Here is an 18871-nt window from a genome sequence, read left to right as displayed (position 1 = left end):
CCTTGCAATTGAAACATAATTTCTTCCTTCGGAGTTCCTGTCTGGTAGCTTCATCCAATGACGGCTTCTTGGGCGGAGGTTTGTCCCTCAGAAACGTCGGCGATTTAGGATGTGAGTAACTTTGAGAGGATGAGGATGATGCTGACGACGATGCCATACTTCGTGCTTTACTGATTACTTCCGACAAGGTGGCCAAATTGAATCCCTTCACCCAACCTTTCAAAGATTTAGTCAGTCCATCCATGAAGAGCACTATCAGCCTTCTTTCGGAAATGTCCGTGACCAAAACAGAGAGTTTCTGAAATTCTGCAATGAACTGATCTACCGATCCAGTTTGTCTTAGTTGCGCCAAATCTTTGAAATTGAGCTCTGGATCTTTACCATCAAATCATTCTATCAATCTCTCCATGAATTCCGCATAAGTCTTTATTTGATCATGCCCTAATGTGATGGTGTCGTGGTGCCACCATTCGTGCGCAACTCCCTCCAAGTGTAACACAACAAATTTGATTGCTTCTTCTTCTAGCATAGGATTCAACTGGAAGTAGGTATCAGGTTTCATAACCCACGCTTGCGCTGATAGGGAACCCAATCCATCAAATGGAGATAGATTTATCTTACTCAACTTTCCCTTAACATCATCGTTAAAGTATCCTCTGTTTCCGCCTCCCGAATATCTCATTCTCAGATCTATGTAATCTTTGTAGGATATATCTTCTTCAAGGTTTGCATTCTTCCAATCTTCTCTTATCTCTTCGAAAGTTGGTTGTCTCCCTCCGTGTTGTGCCTCCGTTCGTGGTGGAAAAGTCGGCATGGAAGGTCGGCAGCATACTGGCTGAGGGATTGATTTCCCAGACACTGAGTCCGCACTGTGACCATTTTGTTCTCCAGATATTTTGTTCTCCACCAACTTCTTGAGAGTTTCTTCCATAAGTCGCTGCATGTCAGTGATTTGTGCCTGATTCCTGGCAAGTTCCCTCAGAAGAGCTACAAGTTCAGCAGCCTTCAATTCCCGTTCGTCAACCATTTGATCAACGAAATGTGTCCTTCTTCTCTTCTAGCTATAAACTCTCATTCACTGTCGACAAGCTAGCAGGATTGAAGAGCTCTGATACCACTGTAATGTTCCTGCTATTGTGATGCTCCTACGTACTGGAATCTAGCTGCAAGCAATGGTCGTACAAGTTCTTAGAATGAGGGTTGTACGGGTAGGAGCAATGGCCGTACAGAGTTATAGCCGTACTCTGTCAGGATAATTGTCGTACAGATTTACAGTCGTACAATGAGAGGATAAAGGTTGTACAAACTCTAGCCGTACGGTGATTGCTAAGTCTACAGATGGGACCGTATGGATTGTGAATGATGTCTCTGGAGGGTGGTGTAATGGACACCCTTGGATGTCCCATAAAACTAAACCAAATTGCTGAAAGGAATTATGTCAAACAGTTTGCATTCAACTTTTTAAAACCCCTTATAACTTTGGAAATCAAACGTTTATTTGTTTGTTGTGTTTCGTGCATGGAATTGGTATCATACAACATAAACAAGAAAGAAACTACAACAATATGCAAAGTGGAAATGAACTGCTGCTAATAAAATGTTATTTTCAGAATTCATAAAACCAAATACATGGCAGATTTATCAACTCACTAATTACTTCAGCAATATTGTCATAATACTCTAGCCCATGCTTACGAACTTGCTGCTACAATACTTTGTCCTCCAATCAGTCCACTACCTTCATAATACCATTCCCTCCAAGCGGCATAAGCGTCGGACAAGTAGTGAAGAAGATATGAGCAAAATATCAAATCTGCCTGTAGCCGGAAATGCAACTAAACTACCTAATAATGAAGCCAATAAGAAAGAATTCCAAAGGCCAAACCCCAAGGGAATGACGTCTAGAATGTTACAAGAGAGGATAGACGTCCTCAAATGCCAAGAACAAAGCTGCAACTCACACACCAATTTCTTCTCATATTCAACCTGTCTAATGAAGCCACAAATGCTTCCTTTTATTCTATTCCCACGGGTCCCCTCAACTCATATGGGCAATGTGGGATAAAAGATGTGTAATATAAAACATATATTAAAATACCCCTTATGTCTCCCTTGGGTACACATCACCATAAAATAAATATTAAAGTAACACTTTAATATTTTACAATTAAATTAGACGTTACTTTAATAAAACTTCAGGCATTAAAATGTATTAGCAATCGGACTCCGAATAATGCGAGTGATAGCTCATCGGAAAGCTCTCACCGAGGAGTATCGAATCCAATCACCAAAATTGACCTGCACTGTGTCCTGCCAACTTACTAAAAATAGTAAGTATGCCTGAAACTGAGTAAATCAACTTCGTTTTGGCCCAAACTGGAAATGACTAGGCCAAAACACTCCAAGATCCCATTAAACCCTTCGTTAGCCCTCGGGACCATGTAGAACAAGGCTAACGCGCACACACTTGGTCAACTGCTAAAAGATGGGATCATTACAAATCCGCCCTCCTTGAAATTGCTTGTCCTCAAGCAATTAAGTAACATAATGAACTCCAACCTCCACCTGGATCCCAATTGAAGTAATGTGTGATATCCATATAGACATTAAACAAATTACAAATGAACATCATTAGGACCAACTACATGTTCTGCAAGTTAGCTCCCAAAACTTGTGTTGATGAAGTATAAGTCTGGATGTCACTAGAAGGTGGCTCCATAGAAGATCTATGAAACCTCTTCCTCCCAACTGCTGCAACACAAAACTGAATCTTTGTAGATAGTGAAAACTGAGCCCAACTCCACTCAGGTGAATGATCAACATCAGCCTCAAACATCAGATTGTCATAAGACAATGTTGCATCCATGTTGAACATAATATTATCCCAAGAGTGAACATTAACACTTTGTTGATCGCTAGTATAATATGACTCTGTCACTATATTGCTCACCTCATTAGCAATAACAAGTGTACTATCATCAGAGCACACATCTACAACCGAATGCTTATTACCAAACTCCTCATTGGATGGTTCAACTGACATAGAAGTGGTTGTTGATATGACAGTTCCCTTGCATTCTCCTAATTCCACTATTGCTACATCATCATCCCCTGACAAGGCTTCATATGTGGTCTCCTGACTTTGCACGCATGTCTCTATAGACTCTGTCGAAATACCCACATCACCAACATCATAACTGGCTGGCTCTATACGTGTCTCGATCCCACCTGAGGAATCAACTACCTTCTGCTCTGGAGCAGCATACAAATCATCAATGTTGATGCCCATTTGTCTAGCCATAAGCTGCAACATCATATCCATTTGCCTATTCTGCTCCTGTTGCATACGTTGCCCCTTCTCTAATGTACCCAATAACTGTCTGAACAGTACCTCCCCCTGATCTGGACCAGCATTTCTGCCTCCGCCTAATCCTGTATTCCTGTCATCTCGATCACCCATATTATTGTCCTGATCACAGAATATCTCCTCTGTGTCTGTATGGTTGGATTCAATGTCCCCCTGCACGGATGTACTAGACTGTTTGCTTTGCAAGTCTAAAATCCTATTTTGTCTTGCTCTGGTATCGCGGAAATTATAAGACCCCTGTCGCATGCTCAAACATAAATGCTTAGCCTGTGTTTTTTATTTATTTCTGATTTTAGTGTTTTGACATTTCGTCAAACACTTTTTCCCTCTATCCGGCTATTCCAAATTCCCTATAAGACCTCCACAGGATGGCAGGACTTATAGCTCTGATACCACTGTAATGGACACCCCTGGATGTCCCATAAAACTAAACCAAATTGCTGAAAGGAATTATGTCAAACAGTTTGCATTCAACTTTTTAAAACCCCTTATAACTTTGGAAATCAAACGTTTATTTGTTTGTTGTGTTTCGTGCATGGAATTGGTATCATACAACATAAACAAGAAAGAAACTACAACAATATGCAAAGTGGAAATGAACTGCTGCTAATAAAATGTTATTTTCAGAATTCATAAAACCAAATACATGGCAGATTTATCAACTCACTAATTACTTCAGCAATATTGTCATAATACTCTAGCCCATGCTTACGAACTTGCTGCTACAATACTTTGTCCTCCAATCAGTCCACTACCTTCATAATACCATTCCCTCCAAGCGGCATAAGCGTCGGACAAGTAGTGAAGAAGATATGAGCAAAATATCAAATCTGCCTGTAGCCGGAAATGCAACTAAACTACCTGATAATGAAGCCAATAAGAAAGAATTCCAAAGGCCAAACCCCAAGGGAATGACGTCTAGAATGTTACAAGAGAGGATAGACGTCCTCAAATGCCAAGAACAAAGCTGCAACTCACACACCAATTTCTTCTCATATTCAACCTGTCTAATGAAGCCACAAATGCTTCCTTTTATTCTATTCCCACGGGTCCCCTCAACTCATATGGGCAATGTGGGATAAAAGATGTGTAATATAAAACATATATTAAAATACCCCTTATGTCTCCCTTGGGTACACATCACCATAAAATAAATATTAAAGTAACACTTTAATATTTTACAATTAAATTAGACGTTACTTTAATAAAACTTCAGGCATTAAAATGTATTAGCAATCGGACTCCGAATAATGCGAGTGATAGCTCATCGGAAAGCTCTCACCGAGGAGTATCGAATCCAATCACCAAAATTGACCTGCACTGTGTCCTGCCGACTTACTAAAAATAGTAAGTATGCCTGAAACTGAGTAAATCAACTTCGTTTTGGCCCAAACTAGAAATGACTAGGCCAAAACACTCCAAGATCCCATTAAACCCTTCGTTAGCCCTCGGGACCATGTAGAACAAGGCTAACGCGCACACACTTGGTCAACTGCTAAAAGATGGGATCATTACAGGTGGAGTACGGTGACTTAAGAAATCCATACGGAGGGTGCAGGGGTAAAATGTGTGGTCGTACGTTGCATTTCAGGAACTCAAGTCGTACAGTAATGGATGGATAACACAAAGTGATAGATGAAGGTTGTACGGAATATGAAGAGGAGTCTGTACCAACTATGGTGCCAGGCAATGGCCGTATGGTAAGGAAGATGCAGTATGGAATAGTCGTACGAATGGGTGGTGTACAAGAGATGTTGCCCAAGTAATGCTAGTACAAATATGGAAGAACATTCACAAATTGATATAGATATAGTATTTGCAAATGATGATGGCACTTTGATTTGCCAGATCTGAGCCGAGCAATACACAGACGGAATAGGGTAAGGGTTGAACCCACCAAAACCGCAATAAGCCAAGTAGGGAAGATCTTTCACTTCTGAAATGGCGAACAACAGAGAACCCTAAATAGGAGTTCACAGTACAGAGAAATATATTCCAAAGCATACCTAAAACTTCCTACAAGCCGTGCTTAAATACCTGTCGGGAAACCATTTTGAGGGTGTACAAAGATAGCCGACGGCGACACAAACTTCGAACACACAAAAATAAAAATGGGATTGAGATAAATTAAATCAATCAGCCCATTACAAAGTTTAATTTATTTTTATAACGGAGACATTACATTCAAATATATAGCACAGAAGGCTTAGTTCTCAGGTACTTGTAGCAAATGTAAATGGTTGTTAACTTCTACTGATTTCAAAGTACAAGCTGCTATAACCCTCTCTGCGATAGGCCTTTTCCATCCTGCCTGATTCTGCAACTTTTGAATTAATTAGTTACCAAGATTTAATGATGTCCCCTAGAATCTTAACCCTTCACTCTTGGCCTATACAAAACCCTTTTACCTTGGTTTTCAAAAATCATAATTATATCAAAACCAATTCCCTTGTTTGTTACAATAACTAATGTTACTTGACATAAAAATGTAAAAACAAGGTCAGAATCATATCATAATATTTGCCAATTCAATCTTGCAAATGTATCGTGCATTTAGAAGATGTTTTGTACTGCCTAATTATGGCAACTCAGCACCCAGGTATGTTGCCAAACATGAAAGTTAAGAACATCCTTGACTGGCTCTGAATTTTGATGGAGTTGAATGGAATTATGAGAAAGGAAAAAATCATCCTAATATCATGTAATATCCCATTCTTGGATTGCCTTGTAATCTGCCCTAAATTCACAAAATCCAAATTAAACGAGAAATACAATATTGTTAGAGATTTAGCCCTAACCTAGGAATAAGATGAGACAAGCCTGCCTTGGAACCTACAACCAAATTCGATAATAATATAATTAGAATACATGTAATACATCTTATATTAGGCTCAAGAGAGATAGACACTTATAGCACATAATTCTCATGGGCTGTTACCATAATGAGGGTTGAGATAGTAAGGACATGAAGAGGTGCCATAATTATCCCCAGCCCTAGGCCCAAGAGCATAAACTCTATCCCCCTTGGGATAGAGTTTTACAACTAATGAAACTGTGAAGTCTTACGTGTGTAAGACAATTTCATATCACAGGTTTTCTATTCATCTGATGTCAAATCAGGGGCATGTCACAATTGTTGTTGAATGATTGATAACTGTATGAAGTTATGAACGATCCATTGACTGAATGAATTCATCTGACAGTATGATTTGAGGTATTGATAATTGATGATTAAGAGATTGTTGATTAGATGATTGATAAGTGATGATGTGATGAGTGTTGGTTTGATATATTGGTGAATTGAATGAATGCTGATTTAATAGAGTGGTTTGTTGATTAGTTGTTTGTTTGATTTCATAATCAATGATTACTTTTGCGGATTCATGAGTGATGATTGATGAGTAGTCCTTAAATGATTGGAATGATCTCTTTTATACTGCATTGGTAAAAGGGTCACAACCTTTATAAGGCTCGAGTCACCACCCTCCATCACTACCCTTTAAGAGTAATAAATTATCTCCCAAATTGATCTCTCTTGGATGTCTTATTCAAATGAACCACCATATTATATATTCCAATGTGAGGAGTAATACCATTTCATCATTTCTGTCCCTTTTGCAATGGTCACACCCTTTTACAATTACAACCTTTTGAAAGAGTCATAGCCCTACATCATTTCTACCCTTTGTGAGTGTCACAACCTTTCATAATTAAAACCCTCTGAAAGAATTACAACCTTATCTTCTTCCCATTCCTTTCTTCTTCCATTAATGCTTCTGGCATTCCTTCCGTTCATTTCTTCCCTCCTCCATGTCCCCTTTCAAATGAAATCTACTCACTTTTATATCTTATGTTGTCTTATGTTGTGGGAGTGACAACTCTTCATTGCATATCTCTTGACCTTTCATTAAACTTAATTAACATGCAATTATATTCTATTAAATTTTATTTTTATTTATTTATTTTATATTTTAATTTTATTATTATTATGTATTATTAATCCTATTTTAGAAAGGAGACATTACATACCATATGATTTGTGTCGAGAATTTATGACATTTGTGATTTCAGGAAAGCAGCATCAGAATTTCCAGCATTCATTAAGTGTAAATGAATCAGTTCTCATCTTCCTTTCTTAGAATAGAACTAGGCTAAATTGCAGAGCTGCTAAAGTTTCAAATGCTTTCGTCTAACATGAACAGATATTAATAATTCCAAATAAAATAGAATAGAGATTTCAAAGATTAAATTACTAACCCAAGCATCCTTTTCACTGATTATTATATTGCCATTTTCTTCATCCACCCTAGTAATCAATACAGTTATCTGCCTCCCCACCTACAAAGAAAACAGGGAAAAAATGAATAATAGTGAATCAAAGACATGCTCAATCTCCTAGGAATGGTACTATCTTCAAATTCTAGGTTGCTTATCAAATTAAATGACTAAAAGGATCAGCGAGTACTAAAAAGTATACCATGTTACTTTTTCAGTATAGTGATTTGAAGTTTCAATAAATGAAATCTTTATGAGAATAGGCTTACATTGGCTCTCAAGGCTGCAAAACTCTCATAAGGTTTGTTCACCAACTCTATTTTGGGAAGATATGCTCTTAAGCCCTGCAAGATATTCGCAGGATAATCAATTCAAAATACATGGAAAAAAAAAGAATTACTGAAGAATGAGTTGTACCTCAATCCTTGTAACAAGCCCTCCAGTATTCCATTCTGAAATACAAACATCTATGGGCTCATTCAGCTGCTTAATCTGTGAAACACCAAATGGTTTACAATCAAAAGTTACAACTCTAGATTCGAAACCATATTTTCTTTCTACTTTACCCGTAAGCCAGTGTTCTGAGATACCTACTTGTTTGACAAAAAGCACTGACATGCTATGTAAAAGCAGGCAGCTAATTAAGATTTCAATGAACCATTTAATTTTACAGCATCACTTAAAGTAAGGCGGCAACCATTATTTTAGTAGGTTGGGTTTAAGGATTGCAGAAAAAATGTCTTTGTAAACAGGCAAAAGCATTTAAGATAATACAATACAATAAAGCCACAGTTCAAGAAATGTTTACTAAAAGCTTTTAGGCCAAGCATATATTATATGTTAAATAGAGGGAGAACAAATATTTGTCCCCTAGATGTAAATGATGTAGATATTAAGTAAGAATCAGAAACCTTAGCTGAAAGATCAGTGAGTTCTCGGCGAATCACCAAGCTTTTTGACACGGTGAGTAACTTGCCAGAGACTCACGAACCGAGTGTTTTAGAGTAACTTGCAAGTTTCTCAGCAAGACAGTGAATTTTGGAGAGAAAACTCATACACTGATAAAAAAAACATGCCAGCAGTTATTAAATCTCCTTTTTTGTTTTTTTTGTCTTCGACAGATGCGATCGAAAATTAAGTCTTCAACAATTGCAATCAGAAAAATCAAATAGATTGTTGACTGATTGGTAATACAATTTGAAGGATTTATCAAAGCTTCGAGTGCATTAGGAAAAGGTGCTTATTTTGTTTTGTACTATTTTTTCCTTTTTTTTAAGATTTCCAAACCTGTTGGTGTAAATACGTATTTACTATTTACACTTACTTAAGTTTACTTAGGTTAATGTATTATTTTATTATTTTGCATTATTTTATTATTTATTTTGTGAGACACTTAGGAGTTTGCGCACCTTTTTGAGTTATCATGTTGACAACACAGAAGTAAGCAACTCTATTTTAGCACATGTTGTCTACAACACTGATTTGCATGTTATACCCTTGTAGGCTTATCCTCTCATCATCGCACTTACTTCCATGCTTAATGGGGGATAACCCATATCTGGTGGACATGTGCTTGGTTGTATAACTTATCATATAGCTGATTCCAAGAAATTCTAAATGTATCTCAAATGCCTTCATATAAAGGCACTCCTAGTGTACTCATAATGCATATTGAATGAATATATCGTCATTCTGATCATACTCTCTCTTTCTGGTCTACAGTTGTGCTTGTGTTTGAGTTCTTAGTTCCTGGGTGAATTTTGCCCTAAGGCAAATTCTTACAAAACCCTAAAGAACAAAAAACCCGGTTCTATACTACCATAATTTCCTGTTCTTTCTAACCCTGCCATATTTGTTTTGTTCTAATTTTTTTCTCTTTTCTTTAATAATTTCAAATTCAAATGAATGAAGACCCTTCAATTATGATTGCATAAAATTTATTTTTATTTTGATGACCAACATCCAATGTCCAATGCAAGGTACCAATAGAATCTAATGTCCCCCAGTAAATTGAGCTCAATCTAAATGCGAAATTCAACGATAGAAAAATGCATTGATTTTCATAAATAGATGATGCAAGTAGGGACAATCATCCCTTATATTAAGCAATTTAACTTATTGCCAAGCTTGATCCGATATTACTTTGTTATAAGGAGAAAGGAGGTATGAATACAATCCAAGGAGCTTAGAGACCACGTGATAGATTCCATCAAAGTTTACAAATCCAAGCCCTCCCTTGGGACTTTTTCCCTTAAGGATTGGAGGGTCATAGATCCCCACCCTTTCTTGGGAATTATCCTTTCGGGATTTAGACTACCATTCCTTGAATTGCTTCAGCCTTCCTTCTTTATCACCAAGGTAATAACAAAGATCTCATCCATACTTCTATTATATAAATATATAGATGTTTATCATTGTCTATTAATATATATCACTGTAACCATCCTCAGAATCAAATATAACAGATTCACACATAAATAGGACCTTATGTATTACATGCTGGTATCCCCATCTTACAAAATAGTGACAAGAATACATACCTATTTACAGAATGAATTCTGAAATTTACAATTTAATCATTTCTTGGTTTCAGACTTACCATCCGATCCCCTTTAGTCCTTCTATTTCCTTCCAGATTGATCAATTCTATCTCTCTTCCATATTGAAGTCCTCCTTCCCTCCAAACCTCTTTCTATTCTTCTATTATCAATGGTTTTGAAGGGGTAGCATAAGATTGTGGCTTTTGGTCACCAGGTTTGAGTGATAGTGATATTTCATGATGTGGATGTTTAATTAATTATTGATTAGTCAAGTTCGACACCTAAATCACCACCCGACTCATTTGCTGACTAGGATGATGATTGTATTTCATAACCGATGCTATCACAGATGCTTCCATCAAGGAAGGAAGACCACAAATATACTTCTGTAGACAACCAACGATATTAAGATTGCTTCATAACCTCTAGCTCATGCTTCCTGACTATGATTGTTCTTCATTGCGGCTAACTTTGTATTTGCATCAACCCAGCTTATTAAATATTTATTGTGTTTCATATTGGTCATTGTATTTGTCGATATCAAGTATATGAATATGACACTTTCCTCTAGGGATCACCAGTAGAGTTTTAGTTCCCTTGTATATTCTTTTACTATCAAAATGTCGATTGCTCCCACAATGGTTACAATTTATTATGTGCCTTCGACTATTGAACCATGGTTATTGACAATTAATATATGATATTCATATTATATTATTAATAGATATATATTGATTCAAATATTGTATTGCTTCATTTCATCACTTATCATTGAAAGTGTTCTCATAATTGTATTATAATTTAAGATTATTTATTTATTGTATATATTTTAATATTATAATTATTTCTTAATATATATACTTCATATATTTAAATAACTACTCAATTATTTATTTGATGTTTGATCCATTTACTCCTTAAAATAAATTATTTATTTATTTATTTATTAAATACTTATTACAGATAGGAGCTATTATCCACCCCTCCTAAATTTGCTTGTCCTCAAGCAATTTAAGGTTTAGTTGAAAAATTTCTCCTTTTCAAGTTGTCTTCTTTCGTCAACCCTTTCCACTTAAGCATGGTCTTATTGTGCATTATTCTTAGCCTTCTTTTTGGGATTTTCTTCATTCCCTTATCAGAAGTTGCTTCTAATTGGTGAGCTTAGCTTTAACATTTATCGACAGGTTCCCCATCTTTCCTTGCATCTATAACATGATTTTTCCTTAGGGAAGCCATGTCCTTATCCCATGGCTCTTGACATGTGAAGCATAAACCTTTCCTTTTTAGTTTGTCCTTGCGGTCTAGGCAATCCTTGCGGTGGTTCTCCTTCAATATGATGATTAGGCATTTGTTATAAGGGGATGATGTTTCTATATTTAGGTTTGTTTCTATTGCATCATTTCAAGCAATTGGTTGTAAAGAAGCCACCAATCTCTTTATTGATTCATTTAACCCATCTACCAAAATATAGGTTAGTTTTTCCTCATCTAACCCAATGACTCCTATTGAAATTCTTTGAAATCTACGGATGTATTCGTCCACTGTCCTTGTTTGTTTTTGCTGAGTCGCTTCTTTGAAATCCTTTTGGGAATGTTTAAAATTGAATCTTTAATCAATTTTTGTGAGAATTATTCATAAGAGGTTATGTTTGTGTACCCTTTGGTAAGGATACCATAGTGTCACCATCGTGGGCTGGGCCTTCCAAGTGTAGGATGGCAAATTGAATTGCCTCTCTTCTATCATGGGATTGAGGGTCAAGTAGGTGTTTAATTTTTGCAACCATCCATGGGCTGTGACTTTGTCAGATCCGTGAAAATTTGGGCTGGTGACCTTATTTGCCTTGTGTTTCGAGTCCTTATTAGGCTGTTCCCTTTCTCTCCTAGGAAATTCTGATTTCTTTGCTTCACAGTAATCCCTAAAAGATATATCTCTCCTTGTTTCAGCACTTAAATTTGTGTAAGCCTCTGCTAGTTCTTTTGTGCTGCTGGGGAGGTGATTGTTTCCCTCTTCCTCCCTTGGTGTATCACTTCGTGATAGGAGGGATGATTTTATAGATGTTGGGTTGTTATTTTCCAATTGATTTGTACTAATGTCCTTCCTACTAGGGTTTCTAAACTCATTTATTGAATTGTTCCTACTTTGCAAGGCTTTCATAAGGGCTTGGGCTCTTTCATTCTGTTCAATTGATGTTTTGGTTGTTATCTCTGTGAATGTCCTCGGCTCATTGCTTACTGGCTCGCCCATTATATTGTTTGTTGCATGTTTCCTTTTCTCCCTTTTTAAAGGCTCCTTGCGCCTTTTGGCTTTGTTGCATTAACAGGATGGCAGGATGAAAGCTCTGATACCAATTGTAATGTCCCCTAGTAATTTGAGTTCAATTATTATTTAAGTTAACCTCAATTCTTAAATCCTAAATTCAATGACAAGAAAATGCATTGATTTTCATAAAAATATGATACAAGTAGGGACAATGATTCTTCATATTAAGTAGTTTAACTTATTGCTAAGTTTGATCCAATATTACTTTGTTATAAGGTGAGAGGAGGCTTGAGTACAATCCAAGGCGCATAGAGACCAGTTGATAGATTCTCTCAAAGTTTCCAGACCCAAGCCCTCCCTTGGGACTTTTGCCCTCAAGGATTGGAAGGTGATTTATCCTCACCCTATCTTGGGGACTATCTTTTTGGGATTTAAAGCACCATTCCTTGAATTGTTTCAGCCTTCCTTCTTTATTAGCAAAGTAATAATGAAGAGCTTAGCTATACTTTTATTATATATATACACATACATATATATACATACACATAGATATACATATGTGTGTGTGTGTATGTATGTAAGTGTATCTCTTTGTATATGTTTATCATTGTATATTTATATCACTGTAACTATCCTCAGCAGCTAATATAACAGATTCACACATAAACAGGATCTTATGTATTACATGATGGTATCCCCACCTTACAGAATAGTGATAAGAATACCTGTCAACAGAATGGATTCTGAAATTTACAATTTAATCATTTCTTGGCTTTAGACTTACCGTTTGATCCCCTTCAATCCTTCTATTTCCTATTTTCCATATTGATCTATTATATTTCTCTCTTCCTCATCAATGTCCTCCTTCCCTCCAAACCTCTTTTTATACCTCTATTATCAACAGTTTTGAAGGGGTAAAATAAGGTTGTGGCTTTTGGTCACCAAGTTTGAGTGATAGTGGCGGGTTCATGACATGAATGTTTAACTAATTATTGATTAATCATTTTTAATGCCTAAAACATTGCCCTCATCAGCTAACTAGGATGATGATTGTATTTCATAACCGATGCTATCATCGATGCTTCTGTCATGGGAGGAAGACCACAAATGAGCTTATGTAGGAAGCCAATGATATTAAGATTGCTTCAGAACCTTTGACTCATGCTTCTCGATTATGATTGTTCTTCATTATGGTTAACTCTATTATTTGTGTCAACCCAGCTGACTAAATATATACCGTGCTTCATATTGGTCACTGCATTTTGTCAATATCGGTTATATGAATATGACACTTCCCTATAAGGATGTTCGTGGGAGAAATAGCAGTCTTAAGATAAGAAAGGGATATTTCTGGGGAAGTTCCGGACAGCTAAGTGGGAATTAGCAAAGTGGAAATTATCAGAACCTTTGCCGCGGAAGACAACAAAGAAAAGGAGAAAGACAAATTATCACGATGCCCCCTAGACCCCGGTTCAGTTATCAGTCGTGGGAAGTGTGACTAGTTGATGAGACCTGCAGTTGCTGCAGACATAGTGTGCCAGAGGTGGAGAAAGCACTAGAGCAAGCATTTCAAGAGGGATTTCACATTTTGAGGCACTTGGAGTAGGTGTTGGACGTGAAGCTGTCTTGGTGGATGCATAGAGAGCTCGAGAGGAGCTGATCATCCAGTTGAGGGCAGTAGAGCGACACTTGGCTAAGTGTACCCAAGAGTTGGAAGAGAAAGCAACACGAGTGGCTATCAAGGTCAGCTTGATTAAGGAGACAGTGTTAGCAAAGGCTACAGATGCATCGTGGGTTGGAGACCAATGCAGGCACGGGACGAATGTGAAAGTGATGTGATAGAAACAGATCTATCTTGTTGTAGTTAGTCAGTTAATGTATTTTGTTTGTTAATTTGTCTCAAATATTTTTTAATTGTCGTTCGGAGACGACTTTTTCTTTTGAGGGGGATGATGTTGGTAAATATTGTGTAGCTGATGGGTTGATGTCGTTGGTAGATATTGTGTAGTCGACGGGTAGATTAGCATGTAGATGATAATTATTTATTATGTAGCCAACAGACCCCTTCGGGAAGGTTATTTGGAATGGTATATGTACACCATGGGAAATCATTGTAATCATCATTGGAAGCATAATGTAATGTCTTTTGGCATGTGCAAATAATAAAAGGAATACTACTGTTGCATATTTGTGTTTCATTGTTTGTATGCATTAATCTATTTACCCATACGGTAAACAAAGGATTGCCAATAGAGTTTCCATTTCCTTGTAGATACTTTTATCATTAGAGTGTCGACTATTCTCACAACGGTTAGTGTTTATCATGTGCCTTTGACTATTTAACAATGACTATTGACTATTAATATATAATATTCATATTAGATTATTAATATATGATATTCATATAATTGATTCAAATATTATTTTATTTTATTCATTACTTATCATTAAAAGTGTTCTCTTATGTATTATAGTTTAAGATTATTTATTTGTTTTATACATTTAATAATATGATTATTTATCAAATATATAATTTATATATTTAAATAACCATTTGACCTATATATTCCTTAAATTCAATTATTTAGCTATTAAATATTTATTACAAATAGGGGCTATTACATAGAAAGGACCCACCATGTAAGCATGGCACATTGAGCATGATCAAGTGTAATGTCCCCTTTTTAGCATTCATAGCATGATGTTGTCGTTAGCCTATTTCCCCACGGTCCCGTAGGCTAACCAGGACATTAAAGGGACTTAGAGGCCAATTGGCCTAGATAGTTTCAGTTGCAGGTCTTTCTGAGGGGTTTTGAGGCAACTTTGGGCATACTTACTATTTATAGTAAGTCATCTTGGATATGGTCGGACATCCAGTGGCAACGGGATGTCGATGGTAATTGTTTAAAATCGACAACAAAACTTGTTTATCATTAATAAGATTTGTTATGCATTGATAAAGCTACTTTATAAAGTTAAATTTAAATATTTAACTTTATTAATGCATAGACTATAGTTTGTGGGAAATATTTAAATTAAAAGAGTCCCCTTTATTTTATAACACATTGGAGACATAAGTTACATAAAGGGAGTTATCTTTTATCCCACATTGAGAAAACGAAAGATGGAGCTCTTGTGAGAACACTATAAAAGAAATGGAAGAGCTTTTTTTTAGCATGCTTGGAAATATCAAAGAAATTGGGTATTATTCTGGAGATTATATCTCAATAGTTTGAAGGACGAAATCCCTTCACGCTGGAAATCTTGACGCCATTGAAAGATATGGTCTTGAGATTCAACATGGTAACAACAAGCTCCTGTCGCGCAGTACTGTAGCAGCGAGTTACTGTAGCAGTCGGAATCATTGTAGCAGCAAGTTACTGTAGCAGTCAGAATCACTATAGCAGCGAGTTACTGTAGCAGTCGGAATCACTGTAGCAGCGAGTTACTGTAGCAGTCGGAATCACTGTAGCAGCGAGTTACTGTAGCAGCTCGAATCATTGTAGCGCGGTACTGTAGCAGCAAGTTACTGTAGCAATTTTAGAACTATTGACACTACTGTAACCGCAATGGGTATGGACCATCATTGAACTTTATAGTCGATATAATGCATTGAGTTTAATGAGAAGATATTATTGTTATGGTAGTTGTAATTTCCTGATAATCTGAAACAAGAAATAAATGAATGGTCATTGTTATTAGTTGCATATGGTTCTATGTTGCCTCCTATTTGCATCTCATATGAAACACAAACAATCTTGAGAAACCATTGATCAACATCAAGCTGAAAACTATAAGAAATTTGGTTGCAAGACAATTGTTTGACAAAATTATAGGAAGAAATAAACATTAAAAAATAACAGAACAAGGCAGGTTGTTATAGTGGTATCAGAGCTTGTTTATCCTGCCATCCTAGTGGGTACAAACACAATGAACAGGTGGTGATAAGACAAATTGGAGTGTTCAACCTTTAACTCATCACCATAATTTAAGAAGAACCAAGGCTCGTCTAAACATAGGACAAGAGGAACAGGGAAATCTAGAGGATCATATTGATACAGGTGAACAGGTTATTGGCAATATGAGAGACAGGAATGCTCGGGATCCTGGAGAGGAAAGATTCTTACAGTTATTAGAGACCTTGGCACAGGGACAGCAATTAGCAAAACAGAGGGCACAGGAACAAAATCAGAGAATGGAGCTTATGATGCAAATGATGGCTCGTCAAATGGGGTTGAATGCTAACATGGGTGGAGGAAATAATCAGAATGGTAATAATCAAAATGGTAACAATCAGAATGGGAATAATCAGGATGGGACACATAATGGAGGTGAACAAGTTGGGAACAATTTCGGTCATGCACCCCAGCAAGCTAGGACAGTGAGTTCAAGGCCCATGATTCCCACATTTCCTCCTAGAGCCCTAGAGCAGCCCGTACCAGAGCCCCAAATCACTGATATCCAGGACCAGTTGAGGAGAGATTGGGAAGCCGGAGGTCCAGATTTTACTGGTGCAATTAACTTTAGGGAGTATATGGATGTACGGATGAAACATATGCCATGTGGACATGACAGGAACCAGAGCTATGAGCTACGGAAGAAAGTAGGAAAACTTCAGTTACCATATTATGATGGCTCGGGGAAGTCTACAGCAAGAGCTTGGGTTCAAAAGCTTGACACATACTTTCAATTGAACCTTATGCCTGAGGAAGAAGCTATTAAGTATGCAGCAATTCATCTAGATGGGTTAGCACACGAGTGGTGGCATCATGGTATGGTCACTATGGGTCATGCACACATTACCTCATATGTGGAGTTTACGGAGAGACTGATTGAATGTTTTGATAGGAAAGATCTAGAACTCCATTTGAAGGAGTTAGCTCAGCTTAAACAATGGGGATCATTGGAAATATACATTTCAGAATTTCATAAATTTGCAGTGTTAGTAACAGATGTATCTGAATGGAGGATACTGGTTCTATTTATGGATGGGTTAGCTGATCCGTTGAGAGGGTGGATTAAAGGTCTCAACCCTCCCATTTTGCAGGAAGCCATTAAGAAAGCTCGTGACATGGATTCCTCTTCAGCTTCTAAAAATAAATTCCAAGAAAAGAGTTACCCTTCGAGGAAAGATAAGGACAGTAAACCTTTTCATAGAGAGGCTCAGCCACCTAAGGAGGAAAGCAAGAGGTTGGACAATGAGACACTTAATGATCTCAGGAAGAAGAAGCTTTGTTTTCATTGCAGGGAGCCTTGGGATTTGTCACATAAGTGTCCATTGAAAGCAAAAGCTAAGTAGATGGAGTACTTTTCAGCCGAAGAGTCAGTGGATGGAGATTCAGAGCAATCATTAGAATCAGATGGAGATGATAATTCTTAACATGAGGAAGCACACAGTGATAGCACAATAGCTCAGTTGTCCAGTATATAGGAGGCCGTCACTTTCAGAGTTAGGGGAACTTTGAATGGACAAAGATTTGTGGCACTCATTGATACAGGGGCAACACATAACTTCATTGATGAAAAGTTTGTGTCACGCAGAGAGCTACATATAGAAGAGCATAAGGGATTTAAGGTGATGGTTGCCAATGGCTTCAAAATCGACTGTACCAAGAAAATCTCCAACTTGCAGCTTCGTTTGGGAGATTATAACATGGTGGAAAATTTCTTTGTTGTCAACATTGGTGATCAGGATATGGTGCTTGGGATGAATTGGATGAAATCTCTAGAAGAGTTTACATTTAACCTCCAGAAAATGGAAATGAGGTTTGAGGCAAATGGTAAGAAGATAGTGCTCAGAGGTCTGTCAGATGGGAGACTTCGGGTGGTGTCACTCAAGCGGATGCAGAGTTTCTTCAGACACGACTAGGTGCAGTGGACAGCAGAGTTTAGAGTAATGCCTGAGGTGACAGAGCAGCATAAACAGGAGTATCCACCTGATGTACAAAAAATAATAACCAAACATACTAAGGTGCTTGGTGAGATAACTCCAGGGAGATCCTCGAATAGGGGAATCAAGCATGTTATTGAGTTAGAGGAAGGGGCTAAGCCGGTCATCATCACACCCTACCGCCATCCAAAGAGATATAGGGATGAAATAGAGAAGGCAATCAAGGAGTTGATTAACATGGGGCACATACGGCCAAGCAAGAGTCCTTTCGCTTCTTCAGTAGTATTGGTGAAGAAGGATGGTACAATGAGGATGTGCATTGATTATAGGGAGCTAAACAAGAAGACAATAAAAAACCGATACCCTATTCCGCGCATCGATGAGCTTATTGATGAATTGTACGGTGCATGCTACTTCTCTAAGATTGATTTGAGATCTGGCTACCACCAGATATGGGTTAGAGAGGTGGATGTGGAGAAGACAGCTTTTAGATGCCACTACGGACATTTTGAGTTCTTAGTCATGCCCTTTGGGTTGACT

At 37.3% G+C, this 18871-nt stretch overlaps 1 protein-coding gene across 4 annotated transcripts in view; it reads right to left on the bottom strand.

The window, feature by feature from the left end:
• The window catches only part of LOC149572937 (protein PIGMENT DEFECTIVE 338, chloroplastic-like), a 199628-nt gene that overhangs the window by 167117 nt on the left and 13640 nt on the right, over window positions 1-18871 (bottom strand). For all 4 annotated transcript variants that reach the window (XM_089814056.1, XM_089814053.1, XM_089814054.1 and 1 more), the window contains exons 3-5: window positions 8060-8134; window positions 7912-7986; window positions 7625-7705 (exon numbers count right to left, since the gene is read on the bottom strand). In XM_089814056.1, coding sequence (XP_089670182.1) covers window positions 7625-7705; window positions 7912-7986; window positions 8060-8134 — 231 coding nt within the window. The remainder of the gene's footprint in view (window positions 1-7624; window positions 7706-7911; window positions 7987-8059; window positions 8135-18871) is intronic.

Source organism: Cupressus sempervirens, chromosome 2 (genome assembly GCF_028749045.1).
Source record: "Cupressus sempervirens isolate cs-2001-9-10 chromosome 2, ASM2874904v1, whole genome shotgun sequence".
NCBI classification, from domain to species: Eukaryota; Viridiplantae; Streptophyta; class Pinopsida; order Cupressales; family Cupressaceae; genus Cupressus; species Cupressus sempervirens.
Note: the sequence above shows the minus strand (reverse complement) of the source record. Positions and strands in the feature narration are given on the sequence as shown.